Source organism: Danio rerio, chromosome 2 (assembly GCF_049306965.1).
Source record: "Danio rerio strain Tuebingen ecotype United States chromosome 2, GRCz12tu, whole genome shotgun sequence".
NCBI classification, from domain to species: domain Eukaryota; kingdom Metazoa; phylum Chordata; class Actinopteri; order Cypriniformes; family Danionidae; genus Danio; species Danio rerio.
Window position 1 is genome coordinate 40,850,291 of NC_133177.1, and position 21,403 is coordinate 40,871,693.

The 21,403-nt window shown below is 35.4% G+C and overlaps 2 protein-coding genes and 1 non-coding gene across 8 annotated transcripts; 2 read left to right on the plus strand and 1 right to left on the minus strand.

Annotated features, from left to right (window-relative positions):
* On the plus strand, positions 1-306 carry rpph1 (ribonuclease P RNA component H1). Its single transcript, NR_036645.1, is given in 1 exon segment — positions 1-306.
* On the plus strand, positions 1-20,116 carry parp2 (poly (ADP-ribose) polymerase 2). Of its 4 annotated transcripts, none has more exons than XM_073910057.1 (18): positions 1-254; positions 10,832-10,919; positions 11,385-11,588; positions 11,669-11,842; positions 12,851-12,918; positions 13,053-13,103; positions 13,973-14,069; positions 14,146-14,221; positions 14,313-14,415; positions 14,508-14,661; positions 14,799-14,937; positions 16,257-16,320; positions 16,472-16,606; positions 16,721-16,848; positions 17,012-17,111; positions 17,242-17,340; positions 19,542-19,666; positions 19,753-20,116. In XM_073910057.1, exons 2-18 carry the CDS (start codon positions 10,847-10,849, stop codon positions 19,910-19,912), a joined length of 1,950 nt encoding a protein of 649 aa, XP_073766158.1. In that variant the 5' UTR covers positions 1-254; positions 10,832-10,846; the 3' UTR covers positions 19,913-20,116. The 4 variants fall into 4 exon arrangements, with proteins under 4 accessions (XP_073766158.1, XP_021334005.1, XP_021334004.1 ...); XM_021478330.3 differs by lacking the exon at positions 1-254 and adding an exon at positions 9,886-10,136; XM_021478329.2 differs by lacking the exon at positions 1-254 and adding an exon at positions 10,496-10,547.
* mettl17 (methyltransferase like 17) lies at positions 834-10,437 on the minus strand. 3 transcript variants are annotated; one of them, XM_009298670.3, is made up of 14 exons: positions 10,246-10,437; positions 7,936-8,074; positions 7,685-7,834; positions 6,935-7,022; positions 6,561-6,642; positions 6,398-6,471; positions 5,028-5,122; positions 4,307-4,377; positions 4,117-4,224; positions 3,678-3,746; positions 3,516-3,566; positions 3,303-3,395; positions 1,174-1,373; positions 834-1,031 (listed from the first exon to the last, which is right to left on the minus strand). In XM_009298670.3, exons 1-14 carry the CDS (start codon positions 10,321-10,323, stop codon positions 935-937), a joined length of 1,395 nt encoding a protein of 464 aa, XP_009296945.1. In that variant the 5' UTR covers positions 10,324-10,437; the 3' UTR covers positions 834-934. The 3 variants fall into 3 exon arrangements, with proteins under 3 accessions (XP_009296945.1, XP_073784581.1, XP_009296946.1); XM_073928480.1 differs by having other exon boundaries at positions 9,919-10,437; XM_009298671.5 differs by having other exon boundaries at positions 9,821-10,437.
* Positions 20,117-21,403: the final 1,287 nt, after the last annotated feature.

The window sequence follows — 21,403 nt, forward strand, 5'->3', positions numbered from 1 at the left end:
GTAGCGGAAGGAAGCTCACTGTAGAGGTTACCCACTGAGTGCTCGTCACTCGCCAACACCTCGGGGAAGGTCTGAGACAGGAGCCACTCGCTGTCCTAGCAGGACATCATCTGAATGATGAGCGAGTGCACAGAAAATCGGGTCACGCGCGCGATTCTCGCAGCAGACGTTGATACTCGCACACATTCAGCGGATCAACTGATGCGACGCGCGCAGACTTGGAAACACTCGCGGCTGGCGAATGAGTGCGATGTGTGAGCTAGCATAACATGCTAGAACCCAATTCAGACTACTCTCCCTCCGCTCTTTTCACATCATTTACTTCTTAGAAATTTCTTAGATTATTCATATTTTCTCGAACTTTTATCAATTTTCTAATATCTTATTTAGGTTTATACTGCACTTGAAAATGTAATGCTTAAAAATTTAAATATGAAATATGCTTAAAGTCCCAAAGAAATCAAAACCAACCATATGATTTTGTTAGCTCACATTGGCAGTTTTGTGGTGAACAATTCATCTGTGCATGACATTAAGAAAATAAAAATAGTTTGCCCTTCTAATCTTTAATTGAAATCTGAAACTACATTTTTTTTCAGTTAAATTGTCAGATTAGATATATATTAGGTATTGAGCGTGGCTAATATATTAAACCACACATCTCCAGCTCTCAGTTTTGACAACAAACTAAAATGGTGATCATCACAACACAAAAAAAAAAACACAGTTTGCAGCTTCTGGTTCATTGGGACTTTAAAAATAGCCTTTTAACCTCTGTTGGGATAACTTTTTAACATGAAAACAAAAATAACATGAAAACTGACATTTAGATATCATGTTGCATACAAGAACTATTTTATTTGCAAACAAGCAATACATTTATACAAAACAACCTCACTGCACACACGCTGCATGAACAGATTTCTCGCAGGTCTCATTCCGTCTCATCATTAATAGTGTGCTCATCTTCTTTATGAAAGACTGGCAGCAGATCTCCCCAGTCGCTGTTACGAGCACATCTGTACATGTCCCTGTTAAAATAGACAATACAAATTCCTTAAGCCAACTACCAGAATGAACTGCACCTGCATAACCTGTTAGAATCAATACAAGTCAAGGTCATTCACTGAAAATCTAAATAGCAGAGATCTATTATAGGAAAGCGTCCCATACTTTCCATGACGACGGGCCGTCACAGCCAGTTGTTTGAGTTCTCCATTTACGCAGCACAGCTGGCACTGAACGTGTCTGGGTCGGCGATGGACTTGTGCGATCACTCTAGCCATGTCCCAATGTTCAGCCTTCTGAGCCTTCTCTCCATCTGAACGGGATACAATCAGGTAACTAAACCTCTCCTGCTGCCTTTCCTGGCTCTGTGACAGTTGATTCATATAAAGGGATAAAGAAAAGAGGAATGTTATAAAGGCCTAGTTCTCCCAAAAATGTGTATTGATCTTTATGTGACACGAAAAATGTGTCCCATTCTCTCATGAATGCATTTACGTGGAACCTGGTTATGTTTAATAAGATATCAGTGTATCGCCAGGAGCCATAGGTATCGATGTAGTTTGGCCTATATACATTTTTTAATGTTTTGAAGTGAGATTTGGGACATTTGAAACCACATTGCTGGAAAAAGAGCTAGAGCCACTCTTAGACACATGTCAGTTTGCCTATAGGCAGAACAGGAGCACTGAGGATGCCGCTCTTAGCATTATTGTTCATCTTGTGTCCAAGCATCTTGAAAATACTAAAGCTTATGCTCATATTTTATTTGTTGATTTTAGTTCAGCATTTAATACAGTGCAGACACATCTGCTTTTAGAGAAGTCGCATTACATGGCTGTCAGTACTTTCTGAATTATATTGTTTAATTCTTTTTAAAGTAACAGTGCTCAGCAGGTCTGGGTCAATGGGATACTTTCTGAGGTTAGATATAGAAATACAGGAGTGCCACAAGGTTGTGTTTCATCGCCTGTCCTTTTTGCTTTGTACACAAATGATTGCAGAAGCACACATTTTATTATTTATATTATGAAATATGCTGATGATACTGCCATCCTAAGTCTTTTACACAAAGACATGGACCTTTCATACTACCACAGTGAAATCGCTAATTTCGTTCAGTGATGTGACAAGAACTGTCTTGTGTTAAATGTAAAAAAGACACAAGAAATGGTCCTTGACCAATGAAGTGTATCTGAACTTAGGCCTGTGATCATTAAAGACACAGTGATACAGCAAGTTACATCTTACAGATATCTGAGGTTCTATATGGACAGTGTTTTTTTGTTGGAGAACACACACTGACAGCTTGTGCACACAACTACAACAGAGGCTTTATTTTTTAAGAATGCTGATTGTATGGGGTAGGTAGCAATATCTTGTTTATTTTTTACCGAGCTATGTTTGAAAGTCTTATTTGCAATGGAATCACAGTCTGGTTTGGAAATCTTTCTGTTCGATTTAAAAATGAATTGGGTTATATTTAAAAAGCAGCCATGAAAATGATAGGAATGCAACAATATGAGCCCATACAGACTCTATATGATCAGGCGGTCATGAGAAGAGCAATAAATATTAGTGCTGATTCCAAACATCCTCTTTTCAGTGAATATCAGCTGCTATCTTCAGGAAAAAGACTGAGAATGCCAATGCGTAAAACCAATAGATTAACGCTTTCGTTTGTTCCTACCTCGATAAAACTCTACCAAGAACAGAGCACCTGTAGTACGTTAACTGTGTTCTGTGCTTTATATATTATATATTTATATATGGTCTTATTTTGTAAACAATGTATGTTCTTAATTGTTTTTGCTTAATTCTTTTGTTTGTTTTATTTTGTTGTCTGCTTAGAGCAACGTTGTAGCACCTTTTTCCTTTTTTTTGTTTAAACTCGATCCTATCCTATCCTACTTATTTTTTCATAAACTATCATCGTAAAGTGATAGTTCCCCCAAAAATTGTCATCATTTACTCATCTTTTACTTGCTCCAAAACTGTTTGATTAACCAGTGACTTGCATAGTGTTTGTTTCAATGATCAAATGATTCATTGAGTCAATGATTAAAGGCTTTCAGCGCTCTTCAAAATATCGTCATTTGTGTTCAACAGAAGAAAGAAACTCATTTATAACCATTTGAGGGGGAGTAAATGTTAAGTAAACTTTCATTTTTGGGTGAACTATCTCTTTAACTACTGTCTAAATACCTCAAATATGTCCATGCCATGATAACAACTGAACTGAAATTCAGTCATTCGAGGTGATTGTCACAATTCAGAAACTAAATTTGTGGACTTACCCGTGATAGAGGCAGAGAGTAGTAGAACTGGAAGAAGTTACAAGGTACCACAGGTTGCCTGATTAACTTAGGACACTTCAGCTCGTGCGTGCACTGTCCAAATTGAAACCATACAGATGACAATGTCAGCATAAAACATTTTAATATATCTTATTAAAGATGAAAAAATAAGAATAAACTTCAGAAATAAGTTATTTTGATGTTTTAACGCACAGGAGCAAATATAGATGGTCTCCTCGGGTCATGCAGTATCTCATCTTCTCTCTACAATAGAAAAATCAGACACGTTTAGGTACTTCTGAAGGATGCATAGGTTGTATTACTACTATTCAAATGGAAAGTCATGTTTTAACAACAAAAAAATATCAGTTTAACCTTTAGTATAGCATCTCTGGCCTCCATAAGGATTTGATGACCTTCCTTGGTTCCATTCTCCACCAACACCTGTACAAAATACCAAGAACTGCATTAAGAATGATAACAATTACAATAGTTTACACATCATTTAAGTAGAAAAGGGTTTTCCCCCCAGATTTCAATAAACAAATTATTTTAAATAGGTATTTTGCCATAGTATTTTTTTTAATACTAGTAAGCCATAGTAACTGCATATTAACCAAGGGATTGCTTTATGAACCATAGATTAGCCAAAGTATTTGCAATACAACTGTCGTTATAATAATGGGAATGAATTTGTCAGAAAAACAAAACTTTTCCTACAATAAAACTCATATTCATTTTCATAAAATTGTTAACAATATAAACATTTGCAAGACAGTAAAAATAAATCAATAACTTCAGCATCATCACTCACAAGGTAGGAGTTGGTTTTTCTCCAAAGTGTTGAAATAACATTCAGTCGCTCGTCCAGGGTGGCCAGTTCTGACAAAGAGAAAGCGGCTACTACAAGATCAAACTGGACCTGTTAAAAGAGAAGACTTCAGTTTATTCAGTTTAATGTCATTTAGACAGATCATGAAATTCATGATAGCAGGCGAAGTTACCTTAGGAGAAACAGGGAGGAACTGGCGGAAATATACTTGTTTGATAGTTGGATTATTCCTCTCACTGCCCTCTGTTCGGTACAAACAAACATTTATATATGTAGATCCTTAATCAAACACTGTTTTTCTGGTTCTGCTGAATTATCCAACATAGGCATTCTGAGAATGTAACTCTATATACATTTTTGGAAATCGCAAATTACGTAGCCAGAAGTATGTATGGGGGACAAGGGTGTTAGAGTTTGGCAAAGCGGGTAAGACAAAAACAGAAGTCAAAAAATAAAATAAACAAGTAACAAGGCGAGAATGTGATAAAAATCAGACGAGGGCTTTTTCTGGATTGCTTTGTAAAACTGTTGGTTGGGTTTAGGAAAGTGGGTGGGCGGGTCAATCTGTGTTTTTGAAAACACTATTGGTTTAGGGAAGAAGGAGGGTGGGTCAGTCGATCGGTCAGTCACTCAGTTGACAGCGGCCTCTGGTGGATTTATGCGAGAACAGCAGGCACAAGTGACACGCGAGAGAGAGAGAGATTTGAGACCTCAAAAAATGTACACAACGGCCTCTTGTGGATTCGCGAAAACCAAAAACTGCAAAAAAAAAAAAAAAACTGCAAAAAAATAAAAAATAAAAAAATATAAAAAAACGCTTCATGGACATATTTGGCTCTCTCCAGAAATGTGTATAGCGGGACGTTTTCAGAAAGAGCCTGGGTTGGTCTTACCCAAAAGAAGCTGTTCTGCCAATGTGTTCATATCTCCAGAGCTGTCCACACAAACATACTCCTTCAGAGAATCTCCCCAGAGCCTGTGTGCTGCCCTGAATTAAATGATAAAATACAGGATAAATTAGGGTCATTATTACTACAATAGACATTAATGGGGACAAATGCTTCCAAATAATTGAAAGTGGCAAAATGTGGTCATTAAAATAAAGATTTAAAAGGTATGTTGTAGGATGGTCTGCCTTTTAACAGTGTTTGTCAAAATGATTGAGATGACAATCATATTTAATTAGGCAGAGTTTATTACTTATAAAATTCAGACAAGCAAGCTACTCAATTTTTTCCCTTTATTTCACCAAATTTAATTTAAAATATGCTACTATTTACATGATTTAAGAGACAAGAAATGTTTAGCATTTTACCATACTCAGTATACGAATAAAAGTGAATATGTGCATATTTTAATAAATATTATTAATAACCCGTAAAAAATGATTACTTCCTAACTAGCACTAGATCTATATTTGTCTTAATTCTTTTATTTTGTATTTTAATAAACAAACAAAAACACTTTGCAGTAAAGTTGCATTAATTAGTGTTAATGTGTTACTAACAGAACGAACCAATAAGCAATATATATTTATCACAGACTTTTTGTTAATGTCAGTTAATGGAAATAAAGTTAGTTCATGTTAACTCACAGTGCAATAACTACTGTTTACAAACCTGTTTTTGGATTAATGTATTAATATGTTGAACTATGCTGATTGATAAATGCTGTACATGTATTGTTTAATATTACTTTATGTTAGTAAATACATTAACTAATGAAACCTTATTATAAACTGTGACCAAACAAACTTACAGCCTTGGTATATATATATAAAATCACAAATCCCACAACATGTATCTTTCATAGTTTCATACTACTACCATTAAATATTTCAATCAATATCATTATATTTATAAGCCCCTTTATAATATGTGATGGAAATTTGTAATATTGATGATTGACAATTATATAATGATATTAATTGAGTCAGGTTTTGCTAAAGTAAAGATCAAATGCATTATAATCACTGGGCTATTACAGCTATATATAATATACTGGTTGTTAAAGGGTTAAGAAGCTGTAGAGGAATTTATATCTAAAATATTGTATTATTGTCTTTAAAAATGCCTGTGAGACCATCCTTGAGATCCTTTTGCTCACAGAGGCTGTCTGTTTGTAAACTGACCATTTTCTTGAGAATTAATTCAATTAATGCAACTTTATTCAATATCCGTCTTCACAATAAATTTATTCCTTGTAAAAAGAAAGAAAATAATTTTCCATTGCAAATACTAAAAATATTCATAATCAAACTCACCAAGTACCTGTTCCAAGTCCTGATCCAAAGTCCAAGAGAGAATATGGCACAAATAAGGGATCTCTCTTCTTAATCTAAGATGCATATCAGACAGACATCAGAAAAAAACATGCAGTAGTGATACATGGTGAAATTGTGTTAATGCACTGTACGTATTAAATACCTCATTTAGAGCTCTGAGAACAGCAGCATAACCACCTGCTAGTCTAGCAACCATATACACCAACCCAAGATCTTCATTGTACCTTGAAACACGCAAGCACACTAGAGAAATCAATCCTTAATCATCCAATAAAACAGTGTTGCTTAACCACGTTCCTGAAGGACCACCAACACTACATGTTTTGTATGTCCATTGTCTCTAACACCTATTACAGGTCTTTCAGTCTCTGCTAATGAGCTGATGATCTGAATCAGTTGTGTTTGGTTAAGGAGACGAAAAATGTGCAGAGCTGGTGGTCCTCCAGGAAAGTGGTAGAGAAACACTGCAATAAAACACACAAGCACTCCATTCTGTGAAAACATATGATTGTGTACCTTAGGGCAGCTCTGTGGTATGTCGTTCTTCTCAATTCAGATAATACTTTCTTTCTTATCCGAGCTTCTAAATTGTGGTCAATGTCATCTGAAGGGAATATTTAAGCACTGTTTAAAGGAACGCTCCACCTTTTTTTTTTTTTGGAAATAAGCACATTTTATAATTAACCTAGAGTTAAATATTCAAGTTTTACCCTTTTTGAATTCATTCAGCCAATCTACATGTCTGGCGGGAGCCCTTTTAGTATTTAAGTGTAGCTTAGCTTAGCATAAATCATTCAGTCGGATAAGACCATTAGCATCTTGCTAAAAAAAATCACAGGGGTTATTTTCCTATTTAAAGCTTAAATATTCTGTAGTAACCTAGATGGGAACTTGTTTAGGTGCTGCATAATATTATTGATCCTGCAGCAAAGTTCCTTGATTATAATGCTGGAATACTTTTTTTCTGTCAGTCTTAGAACACAATGTAACTACAGAAGAGTCAAGCTTTAAATAGAAAATTTATCAAATTTATCATTTTTTTTAATTTTTGTGCAAGATGCCAATGGTCTAATCTGATTCAATGACTTATGCTAAGCTAAATATGCTCCCAATATACCTGGAGTTCAGCTGAATGGATTTAAAAATGGTAAAGCTGTCAATCTCTAGGAGACTTGTAAAAATGAGCCTATTTCCAAAAATAAATGCAGTGTTCCTTTAAACCACAGTGTTGACATTTCTCCATTTTGTCTTTTATCAATAACTCACTTTCACTGACATTTCTCTCTTCCTCCAAAAATTTCCTCTCCAGAATGATGGCTTTCTCCCTGAGCTGTGAAGATTCTATCACCCGCTTCCTGCTCCAAAGGAAGTTAGAGAGTTTTTGTGCCCTTTCCGTCAGACTTTTTACATCGGCCCCTACATATCAAATAAAAAGCATATAAAACACACTACTTTAGCATGTCAATTCAGAAAACATAATCTTTAATACTGAGGCTGGCAGATCATTGGTTCCTCACTCTGTAAGATGGACTGTGCTGCTAGCTGCAGTTGCTCTGGCAGTTGCACTGTTTTCAGGTTTGTAACACCCGGGTGTTTTCTGTGAGGAGCGCCATTCAGGTAGTCGGCCTGTTCCAGAGGTGCTGCGGAACTCTGACACTTTCAAGACAATGAGAAGCACATTTGACTTATTCAGTATCACATAATTCTGATAATTTTTTTTGAATAATGGTTAGTGGTTGAAGGGTATCTTTTTGGCAGAATTACAGCCAGGTAGTTCTGGCTATAGCATTTGTTGTTCCTTATATGGAAGTTAATGGGTACCGGGTTTCAACATTCTTCAAATTATCTTTTTTGTGTTAAATAAGAAACAAGGATGAGTATATACATTTTATATATTAAATACATTTTATGATTCTGTTATATTGCTACTATGTGCAGTCTAATAAAATGCAAGGCATATTAAGCATCTTTGGTGTTTTTCTATAGGTGAAGTTTTTTCCTTGCTGCTGTCGCCACTGGCTTGCATGGTTCGGGACCTGTGGAGTTGGGCATCGATGGATTTGCTCTTCAGTGTTTGAACTCTCAGCAGTGAAAATTAAACCACACTGAACTGAACTAAACTAAACTTCAACAATGAAAACTGGACTGACACTGTTTCAATTCACTAGAAAGCTGCTTTGACACAATCTACACTGTAAAAGCGCTATAGAAATAAAGATGAATTGAGTTAAATTATAAAACGACTGAAAATCGAGGGTGAATGATGTCATTAGCATGTGTCACTAGTTAAAATTGCTTATTTTTAGAATGAGTTGAACATTCCTCAAAACACTGGAAATACTGTAAGTGTAAAAGTCAGCAAAAAATATAACACTTTTCTAGTGAAATTAAATAAAGATCTTACATATTTTGTCATTAAAGATTATTAGTATCATTTGTAAAGAAATATGGTTTTATTCATACTTTCATTAGTTTTCATTTTACTATAAATTTTATGTAAAGTTTTAACTTTACATAAAAAAACTTTTCACTACAACTGCTCTTTTAGGAAAAGAGCAATAGCAGTGCTTAAATTAGTGTTTCTAACTGCTTTAAAGAAAGTGCTTTTATAGATATGCCTGCCATTATCTTTTTTTATCATGCAAGGAAGAAAATTTACAAAGATACAATATGAACAAAGAGACAAAAACGGTTACATAAATAAAATTCCAGCAAATTAAGCAAGTTAAAATGATTTACACTAAGAGTTTTACTGGCAATATAATTATTAGAGTATTTCACAGAGTTTACAAATAAATCCTTTCTAAAATTAAACAGGGTGTTTCTTAGAAAATGTAAATTTGTGGATGTAAAATTTTGCCAAAAAAAATAAATAAATCATGAGATAATAAATAATACATTTACAATAAGAGGGATCTAAGTTCAGAGAGTAGGAATAGAAAGAATACTAGAATACTAGAAATACTAGAAATATTTTTGGGGAAATATAAAAGTTTTGAAATAAGAATTTCTTTTGATGTAATTGGAAGTCAACCCAAAACACTTTACAGTAAATCCACTCCCAAAATAAATGACTTAGTGTTTCATCATATTGAGTACAAAATGAGTATGTATGGGAAATATTGTTATTAAATTTGACAAATTTGGTATTTATTGGGTAGCAATTATGCCTGGCATTTATCATCAAGTAGCCAGGCCACATTCATTACCAATCACAAATTTAACCAATCACTGCAGAGCAATGAACACATTCTCGTTCTCAAAACATTTGATAGTGTTTAAACCATTCATACAATACATTTAGTTGACAAAAAACATTTTCTCAGGTAATAATTAAGGTCACACAAATATATTAATTACAAATGATTAACAAACTAAATAAATTATTAGTATATTTCTCACCATCATCGAAACGAATAGCCCTGATCACGCCCTATATATATCAGACTATCCTCACTTGAATCTTCAGCGAAAGGAAGCTCACTGTAGAGGTCACTTACTGAGTGCTCGTCACTCGCCAACACCTCGGGGAAGGTCTGAGACAGGAGCTCCTCGCTGACCTAGCAGGACATCATCTGAATGATGAGCGAGTGCACAGAAAATCGGGTCACGCGCGCGACTCTCGCAGCAGACGTTGATGCTCGCACACATTCAGCGGATCAACTGAATGACGCGCGCAGACTTGGAAACACTCGCGGCTGGCGAATGAGTGCGATGTGTGAGCTAGCATAACATGCTAGAACCCAATTCAGACTACTCTCCCTCCGCTCTTTTCACATCATTTATTACTAAGAATGACATGGAAGTTTGACTGACATATTACTCACCCGGATCGCTTCTTTCAAAGACAAAGCCACATGGCACCTTGAACATTTCACAAACACTCGACTTCCCAGTAAATGCATGCTTTATTCTCGTTTATTAAAACCTGCGTACAAATGAAATTCTACTTTAAAGACAACACAACATGGTAACATCGGTGTACGGACGCATGCTCAAGCAGTCGTTTTACCGACTTCAAAATAAATCCGTGTAGAAACAAATCGGTCAATTCGTTCCTAGACAGGAGTCCGCTCTGTTATACTTTTCGCGCCATTTAAAACGCCCCAGTTGTGCTCTGTGATCTGAGGTAAGTGTTGAAAACTATTTTAATCTTATCATTATTTACATTTTAGCGGGATAAAGCGTAATGTTATCCTATATTTTGTTCTCCGAAACGTGTTTTGCCGCAAGACTCCGGGCTAACGTTAACTTACGTTATTAGGAAGTGAATACATCACTATGGTGACTCATGTCATAATTCACCACCTCCTAACTACATAACTAGGAATTTTACGTCACACCCATACCTTCACTGCTAACGTGTGATACACCGGAAACGTTTCCTCTTTTGACGTTTTCTCCTAATTTTAGCTGTTTTCCGGGAACATGCGACGAACAAGGAGTTGCAGGGACAAGTCTGTGGCAGATTCAGGCAGTGAAGCTTCAGAGGCGAAGACGGGTATGAATTCGCTTTCTCTGAACATGCCAAAACAACCCAAAGTTACACAATCAGCATTTTAAGACTTTTTGTCATACACTGAAGCTCTGCACATTTACATTGACTGCTTTTCCAAGTAAATATATATATATATATAAATGTACACCACAGCCACCCCAGCATGACTGTTTTAACCATTAAATCACTTTGAGTTTATAGATGTGACAGTCCCCTGGAAGAATTTTAATATGTAGAATCATTGACTGTGTGTTTTGTTTGTTTTTTGTGTGTTTTTTTGTTTGTTTGTTTATCAAGAAACCTATTTGTATATTAAGTAGTGAATATGTATTACCGATGTTGCCATGAATATAGCCAGTGTTGCTGATAAGCCATTAAAACATTAATAAATAATATGTTTGCACTGTTTTCATTTCAGATTTGCATATTTTTACATTATGAATGATTATGAACTATGAATGTTTTTAGTTTGGCAGTGGAAAGGGGATGAAGATGAATGGGAACCGTATCCTTCAGAGGTCTGCGAACAGCTGGATGCAGCAAAGCAGGCTGGTGAAAAGTCTGTTTCGCTTGCGCTCGGACCTGGTTACGTAGTGGATCTTGTGAAAATGACTCAGACTAATACTGTCAGCAAGTACAAACGAAAAATACGCCTTCAGAAAGTGAAGTCAGGTACGTCTGCGTGCTTCTGTATGTGACTGAATAAGCCTCTGGGTCAGGAAACTAACAGCAGCTGATTTGTTTTATTGCAGAAGATCTGAATGAAGGGAATGCTTTGAATGGTAATAAAAAAGCAACAGGTGTTGTTCAGATTAAAGAAGAAAAAGAGGAGGAAGAGGAGCAGCCCGTTTCCAAGAAGAGACGCAATGAAGGGAGGAGTCAGAAAGCGAACAAAGACAAACCTGTGGTAAAAGAAGAATGTGAAGGTGATGCTTCCCTCGAATTAATTTTAGCAATCTCTCTTCTTCAGTCAAAATGAAAGTATGCCCCTTAAACAGGGTTCCCAGAGGTCATGAAATTTCTGCAATGTCAGGGATTTTTAAAAGGTTCATTCCAGACATTGAAAATCAGGGAATGATCTATATTTTAGTCCAAACTGAATATTACAAAGTTGACTTATCACACACCAGATGAGTACTTTCTATATGTGAATATAATGAATTGTTTAACAGAAAACAGTGAATAGTGTCTTGGCAAAAAACAATCTGAGGTAATGGGCTCCATGCACAGGTAGAGCTTTACAGCCAACAATAATCTTTAATGTTTTTTCAATTTCACAAGGTTGTTTTTACAGCATCGATGTTGTAATGTAATTACAATACATTCAGTTAAATAGACTTCAGCATTCACTAAGTTGTTCAAGCATAAAACCAGATGAAAGACCGTGCAACCACTAGCACCGTCAGTACCAACAGGCTAGCGCAGAAATTCCATTGAATATACTGGGGTTAAATAAACTCATATTTTAATGACGGGGGAAATGGAATTTAATGCAGCGCTTCTTGTCCGATCTGAGACCTACTTCATATCGTATATAACAGGCAGCGACGATCGCTGATTTGTAAAGAAATCAAACGTTAAATGTGACAATTTTGCAATGGAAAGACAGTTCACTGGACGCCCTTGAACTACCTGGTTGAAAATTAAAAGACTGTGTGCATATAGACCATTTTAACAAATAGCAAGCTTTTTCTAAATTTTGCACTGTTTTCTTGATTTTTGGATTAATTTCTCCTCAGCTGCCTGTATTTATATTTATTATAGGTGATGAAAAATTCCGCTTTTCAATCAGGGAATCTGACATTGGGCTTAATGTGGGAACCCTGCTTTTTTCTCATAGTGAAATTGTCATGTTTAAAAATGCATCACATTATGTCACATGTGCTTTAGACTGACTTTAACCATTGTTTCTTTCTCATGCTTTCATGAAAAAGTTGTGAAGACACTGGTTATGAAGGGCAAAGCCCCTGTTGATCCAGAATGCAAGGCTAAATTGGGAAAGGTAATTGCCTTAAATGTCTTATTTGGTCACAAAGTCTTAATTGCTGTAAAATATTTGCCTTTAAAAAACTGCCATTTTCATGTTCTAAGACTTTATTTCCATTTCTTGACTTAATTTGCTTTTGTTATCCACAGGCACATGTCTACAACGAGGGTGCTGATGTGTATGATGTTATGCTTAATCAGGTAAATAATGAAGACTTTACATTACTGTTCAAAAGTTTAGAATTCTTAAGATTATGAGTTTTTTGAACAATTTATACACAAAAAGGCTGCATTTATACAATAAAAATAAAGCAAAAACATCAATAATTTGACATTTTAATTCAGTTAAAAGTGCTTTAATTTTTGATGTCTTTAAAATGTAGTATATATCTCTGATCTAAGTCTGAATTTTAAGCAGTCAAACTATATAAACTCTTTTTTTTTAGAAATCAACATTTTTTGTGTTTCTTATTATTTTCTGTTTTAAATTTAGTTTGTTTTGATCTAATAAATGCAACCTAGGTGAATCAGAGAAGCATTCTGCTAGTTGTTCTGACTGTAAAAACAACAACTCTGAAAATATGTCTGTATCCATCTGTTCCTGCTGATCTTTTTTGGAGGCTCCATTTAATGGATATTATTTGTTTGGAATACACCACTGCCAAAATAAATGGTGCCAATAAGAAAACTGTACAATTCTGGTTAAATATAAGAGAGACTGTATCAGATATGTTTCATACCTGATTTTGTACCTATTTTTGCAGTATTAATGTTTTTATTTTCATTTTGTTTTTTTGTTGGGTGGATCTTAGGCTTTGTTGTTTATATAGTTCAAAATCAATGTTAAATAAAAAAAAAAATTCCATCAGTTTTGAAAACGAAATACTTCTTAGGCTATTGTATATTATCAGGGATTATTTGATAAATTCTAAATGGCAGCTTTTATTTGCATGTCTTCAGCATCACAGCAAACCTATGAATGAGAGTTTACAATATAAAAATATGTGCAAAATAATATTGCACTGTGTGATGTTTTTTTTTTCTTCATATGTTTATAACATTCGTTACAGACTAATCTCCAGTTCAACAATAACAAATATTATCTGATCCAACTTCTTGAAGATGACAGTGCAAAAGCCTACAGTGTGTGGTTGAGGTGGGGACGAGGTATGTGCAGAAACAAGACTGACACTCATTATCATGACTTTTTATTATCCATGTTCTTGTTATTGTTTTCCTTAAGTGGGCAAAGTAGGACAGAACAATCTGGTTAGCTGTGGGGCAAATCTAGCTCAGGCCAAAGACACCTTCAAAAAGAAGTACGCTTACCTTTGTTTTTATATATATATATTAATTATTTCCTCATATTATATACAAGTAGAAGAACTGATTTTAAAGTGCTTGCATCAGATTTTTTGACAAGACCAAGAACGAGTGGGAGCATCGAGCAAGTTTTGAGAAAGTTGCAGGAAAATATGACATGGTATTTATGGACTACAGCACTGAAGACAAGGTATGAATTCCCAATAACATATGATCCATTGCTCTGTGTTGCATTTATGTTTGATTTATCTCATTACCAGAAGTAATTGTTTCGTTCAACAGGGAGAGGAGAAAGCTGTGGTTCCCTCTGCTACTCAAAAAAAGCCTTGCCAACTGAACAGCAAGGTCCAGTCTCTCCTAGAGCTCATTTGTGATCTCAAAGCCATGGAGGAGTGTGTGCTGGAGATGAAGTTTGACACCAAAAAAGCCCCACTCGGTGTGTGTTCCTCTGTATACAAAAATCAACAAATCCTTCACATTCTTTATCATGATGTTTAAGACAAACAACAGAAATATTTAAAAATAAAATAAATTGCTAATGAAATTGATGATCTGATTTTATTATTCCTGCAGGAAAACTAACAGCAGAGCAAATTCGTGCTGGCTATGCCTCACTGAAAAGAATTGAGGAGTGTTTAAAGAAGAAAGGGAGTAACAAGGAGCTTTTGGATGCATGCAACCAGTTTTACACCCGCATCCCTCATGATTTTGGGTAAGGTGCACTATTGATCGAAAGCCTGGGGGCACAAGTAAATAGCTTTATTCACCAAGTACACATTAATACATCAAACACTTTATTCTATGGATGCTTAGAAGATTGGTCTCGGCCGATAATCACATTTAATGACTCGATCGGTACTCGCCAATCGCCGATTTCAGATGTTTGTTTATGAGTTTACAAGCAGAAGAAGACGCACGTGTGCTCCTATATATTATACATAGCATACAGCAGCCACAACACGTGAGGAGGTAAATAATGTGTCATCTTTTTTAGCTTTACGTTTGTTAGGTTAAATGAATAGAGCAGTAAAAATATCGCAAGTGCAAATCCCCCTCTCTGTCATAGAGCTATTGAGCTGCTGTGAGACTCTCCGGAAATTCTGTCAGTAGTTGGAGATGAGCAAAATATTTGAACAGTCCTACGTGTATTAAAGCCTTTTTACATATAACAAGTGAAAGGTCTGTGTTTTTGACAATATTACAGGTTCATTAAAAGCTGGCTGGAATGATTAAATAAAATAAAACTTAAACTTAACATATTTTTAACATGAATATTTAACAATATAACTTATTTTAATATACTTATTGCAATAAACAGTACTTTATAGGCCTATTTTCTTTTAGTAAAAGAGTCATGGATTAATGCGCTCCAAACTTTTTCTTGATTGAAACATGTTGAATTCATCTTTTATCATTTGCAATGTTTTCAAATTGCATTGTTTGTAATTTTTCTGTGAAGTTGCTTCTGGCCATGACAGGCTCACCTAAAAGGTTATAAGAGACGTGTTTGAGGGATTATATGCAGCATCCTTAATTTTTTCTCTTGGATAAGGTGAGATCTCCACTTAAGTATTGTGGAAAGAGGGAAAATGTTCTTTATGTGTTATAAAGCTTGAAGCATCAGAATCGGTACTTACATAGTATTGTCCGATCACTGTGACAAGGAATTGGTACTCGCCTCGGTATCAGCTGCAAAAATCCTGATCGGAGCATCCCTACTTTATACACTTTTTTTTCCAATTAACAAATATTTTAATTAAATAAATGCAAACTATAGTTTTTATACATTTCTTTTGTTACAAGATAAACTGAACAACATTGGAAAAAAAGTCTGGCAGTATATTTCAGTATATCTTTTTTAATGTTCAAGAAACTCAAACAGGTTTGGAACAAGCTAAGGATGAGTAAATGATGACAGAATTTTCATTTTTTGGCGAACTATCCCTGTAACAGCTACTATGACACATTGTACATTTACTGGAGTGTATGTGTGCTTATTTATGTTTGTCTGACCAGTTGATCTTCATTTAGGTTGCGGACACCCCCAATAATTCGCTCAGAGGAGGAGCTGAAGGAGAAAATTACTTTGCTCGAGGTTTGTTATTCTAATTGTTGCTTTTTTATTGAGCAAATAGCTGGGGTTTGGCCAATTATATTTCACAGTTTTCTTTTAGATTTGTGTTTTTAGTCAATTTGTACAAGTACACACTCATAGCAAAAAAATGTCATTGTATTCTGTTTTGTAGACTCTAAGTGACATTCAGATAGCGGTTAAAATGGTTCAGTCTAATGTTAAGAGTGACGAGCATCCTTTAGACAGACAGTATCACTCTCTTAACTGCCAACTGCAACCACTGGATACTGACAGCAATGAATACAAGGTACAGTACACAAGACTTGTCTTATTTTGAAATATAATATTCAGTGGGATGTTACATTTTTTTATTTTTAAATATGTAATTTTGTCCTTAAGCACACGCTGTTTCTATCTAAAGGTTATAGAGAAATATCTCAAGTCCACCCATGCACCCACCCATACTGACTACACAATGACTCTTCTGGATGTCTTTGCTGTGGAACGAGAGGTCGAGAAGGACAACTTCAACTCTGAGCTGCAAAACAGGTACTAAACCACCTGCAATCAATTACACTTTATGACCTATCTAATGCTCCGTAAACAGGAACTCCCTTAGACTCTGGATTAATGCATGGCTTTTCTGTATTTAAATATTATTGCCATATATTTGAATGTAGTACAAGTTGTTTTTGTGTGTTTGGGGATGCAGGATGCTCCTGTGGCACGGCTCTCGTCTGTCAAACTGGGTGGGGATCCTGAGTCAGGGTCTGCGAGTGGCCCCTGCAGAGGCTCCTGTGACTGGATACATGGTGAGAGTCACACATATTGCATGAAAAAAAGTCTTTGTGTGTTAGACCAATATGATAGCAATCTTTAAGGGGAACAGTTAACAAAATCTCAAACTCACTCAGGTTTTCTTTTGTTTTCCATTCTGTCTAGTTTGGTAAGGGGATCTATTTCGCAGACATGTCATCCAAAAGTGCCAATTACTGCTTTGCCAGTCAGAAGAACAACCAGGGACTCTTGTTGCTGAGCGAGGTTGGTTTGTAGTATCTAAACAGCAGATCTGCTGTCAGGATTGCTTAATGTTTTTGTGGAAGCCCTGATACTTTGGAATTTACAGGTACACAACTGACCTAAATATATTATGCATTTGTCACATTTTATGATTCAATTCAGAAATAATTTAAAATAGACTACTGGTAGGCCTGAATAAAGCAAAAAAATAACATTACAGGTAGGGGTGTGACGAGATCTTGTGAGACTAGATTATGATGAGATTTCTCGTTGAAATGAAAAGTTGTCTCTTGAGTTGTGATGTTATCATATAGTGTGAGGGTGGATTTATCACTGAAGATTGGAGGCAGGATTGCATTTGAACCGCACATCAAGTGCTTTCCACACACCTGGCAACCCGGGCTGCCTCTGTTGCCCGTTACTCGTTTGCTTGGACGGGTGTGACGTAACCGCTTTTTTTGTTGGAGTCCAGAGGTTGTCGCATCCAAAAGCAAAGGCTGCATAAACTGCCATCACACAAATTAATCATGGACATTAACATGTGATAAAATAGTCATAATCATCATAAACACAAATCGAATTAAGAATTGTGGAGTATTGCTATTGAAGTGCAGCACAGACATGTAAGCACTGTAATCAAACTATAACCGTCATGTGGAACTTTTAGGCAAAAATTTTTGACAGGGTAAGCCATATACACTCGGTTGTTTGACACTATTTTCTGCCCCTACCAAGTCAATAAAGGACCACAGACACACACCTCTCTAAATCTCTGGGTGTGTGCGCACACACAGTGAACTCCTAGAGACACACACCTGTCATCATCATCAACAAACACACTTTTTTTGTTGTCTGGGAAAAAAAGGGGTTTGATTCTATGATTCATTCTATGATATGATTCTCATGTGAAATTGTACAGGGAAAAGCAAGTTAGTAGAGTTTATGGCAAAATATTTTGCAGGGTTGCATGTCCTTTACTGCATAGAATTCATTAAAATAGAAGTAATATAACATTCAATACAGGATGGTTTTAAAAAGCATTTTTTATTTGCATTTTGTGATTTTTTTTTTTCAGGTAAATATACATCTATTTTACATTCATGTATTAACAAGTATTTTGCTAATATTTAAAAATATACATAAACAAGATTTTACAATAATATATTAGCAAAGAATTCTGCATAGAATTAATTAAAATATAAGTAAAATAACATTCATTACAAGTTGATTAAAAAAAGTACCTAAATAGTTTTTTTCCTGTTGAATTTCATCATTGAAGATTTCTTTAAAAATAGTTTAAAAATCTCATCTTGTCTCTTTCTTCTGAACCCAATCTCATGTCTCGTGGAGTGTCTTGTCACACCCCTAATTACAAATGTTATAAAAATTTATTTTATATCCCTGAACTTAGCCCCCCACAATTCATTTACATATAATAGAGTAAATGGTAAATTTTAAGTATAAACAAACTGAAGTTATAGTGGATTTCACTATACAGTTATCATACACATACATTTTATTTAAAGCAAATCTGAAAGCACTGAAGCTTCTCTCTGATTTAATAGAAATGTAAATGTTTGCACACTTTGCACTTGTTTTGCTTGCATTACATTAATTGTATTGAATAAGTCCCTTTGGAATTAGTCACAGCGCATTTCAGGTGATTAAGAAATTTGACTTCAACATTACTTGAAAATATGGTAAATAGAAAAAAACAGTCTTTTGTGTCTTTTATAAGTCTGAATGCTGCCATTTAAAGCAGACCGTGACCTCTTAATACATGAATATCTGTCCTCTTCCTCTGAAATAACAGGATGTGGTGCCACAAGATACGACCACAAAAAATACCAAACAATTCAGCAAAACTTATTATTTCCCATCAAAGTTGTGCTGTTTCATACAGTGATTATAAATGCATCTTATTACTCCAGATCTTTATTTCTGTGTATGACAGAGGAATTTCTGATTGTATTACTCCCAGCTGATTAAAACATTCAGTGAGCACATTTAACCATCATCACACAACGTTGTTTGGGACGGCTGTTCTGTTTGCAAAATATACATCAGAAAAGATTTGTTTAATATCTTTAGGTTCACTTTTAAGTGAACCAAGAGCAAACAAACTAAAATAGCTAAAAGTGTGAATAACACCCCATCTCTAACTGCCATTTTAAAATAACGTGACTGCTGAAGTGTCATTTTGTCTACTTTTCTTACCACAGGTTGCCCTTGGAGATAGTAATGAACTTTTGGACGCAGATTACAATGCCGACCAACTGCCTTCTGGGAAGCATAGCACAAAAGGTCTGGGTCAAACTGCACCAGACCCCAAAAAATCAGTTTCATTGTGAGTCTCTTTTCGGTTTTTAACTTGAGATTTTACACAATTGCATCCTTAGTGCTGTACTGACGTTTTCTCCTGCTGTCTTTCAGGAATGGTGTGACTGTGCCCTTGGGACCCTCTGTGAAGACCGGTGTTGGCCAGAAAGGAGGATACTCTCTTCTTTATAATGAGTACATTGTTTATAACCCTGCTCAGATTCAGATGAAGTACCTCCTTAGAGTTCAGTTTAACTTCTCATCACTTTGGTGAGCTTCACATTTTGCACACAGACAGTCTGAACAGTTTGAGGTGAAGGAAAAAACATGTAGCTATGTAGTGTTTCCCTCCAGGAAAAATGTGCATATTGTAACATTAATGTCTGTTTTAACTTTCAAAGGAACCTGAATATGACTAATATGGGACATTTTCTAAGTGATGAATGAATTAATCAAAATAAAATGATATTTCTACCGATATACTGTGATTTTAAGTATTTAATATTATGAATAAGTAACAATAAATCAAAATTAATACAAAATAGCGTAAACATAAGAAGAGAAAGATGATTCTTAATTCATTATTTACTAGAACGCTTTATTAAGTGTTATTTATGAAATGCACATGCCGATTAAATCCACCTTTGGTGTGTTTTAACAGGTTTTATACAGAAGTATTGGACCACCCTTTGTCTGTGTAAATGGTTATTATATAATTGTTACAAACCCCTGATGTTAGTTTAGGTCAGGGGTGGCCAACCCTGTTCCTGGAGAGCCACCTTCCTGCAGATTTCAGTTGCTACCCATATCAAACACACCTGAAACTATTAATTAGGACCTGAACACCATGCAACAATTACAGGCAGGTGTGTTTGATATGGGTTGAAACTGAAATCTGCAGGAAGGTGGCTCTCCAGGAACAGAGTTGGCCACCCCTGGTTTAGGTGAATGGGGTTTGACATTTAAAGTACAATTAAAAAGACATTTATATACACAGTGAATGAAGTGCAAAAGTCAACCAAAACCCGATATACCAAAAACTGACTTTTATTTACAATTCACAGAGGGAACAAAAACAATGAATCAATCAAAAAAAAAAAAAAAAGCTAATAAAAAATATATACTTTTTCAAATATGTACAACAATGGGAAAAACACAAAGACGGAGAAAAACAAGAGAGCTGGCAGAAAAGGACATGGGCGGTAATAAAGAAAAGAACAAAACTCACACAATGTCTAACTCTCCATAAACATCGAACTAACTAAATAAAATGAAAACAAAATAAATTAACACACAAAGAAGCCTACTGAGTATCCTAACTATCTTACTTAATCTATCCAAAAGTACAAGGGGTGGCGCCCCTAACCTAATGTATTTAAAACAAGAGTAGTCCTACATGTTGCAAAATGTGTGTCACATGATCTTCTTACCGGTCTGCTTCGCCTGAGCCTTGTAAATGAATTAAATTAAGAAGTGAAATGGTATGATATGAATGGCGGACGGATGACATGAACACTGATATGGGCAACAACAGAATACACAGACAGGGTTTTCTTTAAATGCAACGCAATAACACAGCAGATGTACAACAGAAACAAGAAGGAAAAGAAGGGGTCTGGCTTTCTTTTTTATGCTGGGTGGTCTTGGTTTATATATATTACCATTTCTTTTTCCTCATTTTTAATAATTGGAAAAGGCTCAAAAAGAGCTCCACAGATTATCATTTTCATCATTTTTAAATGCAATCATAAAGAGTGGACCAGGA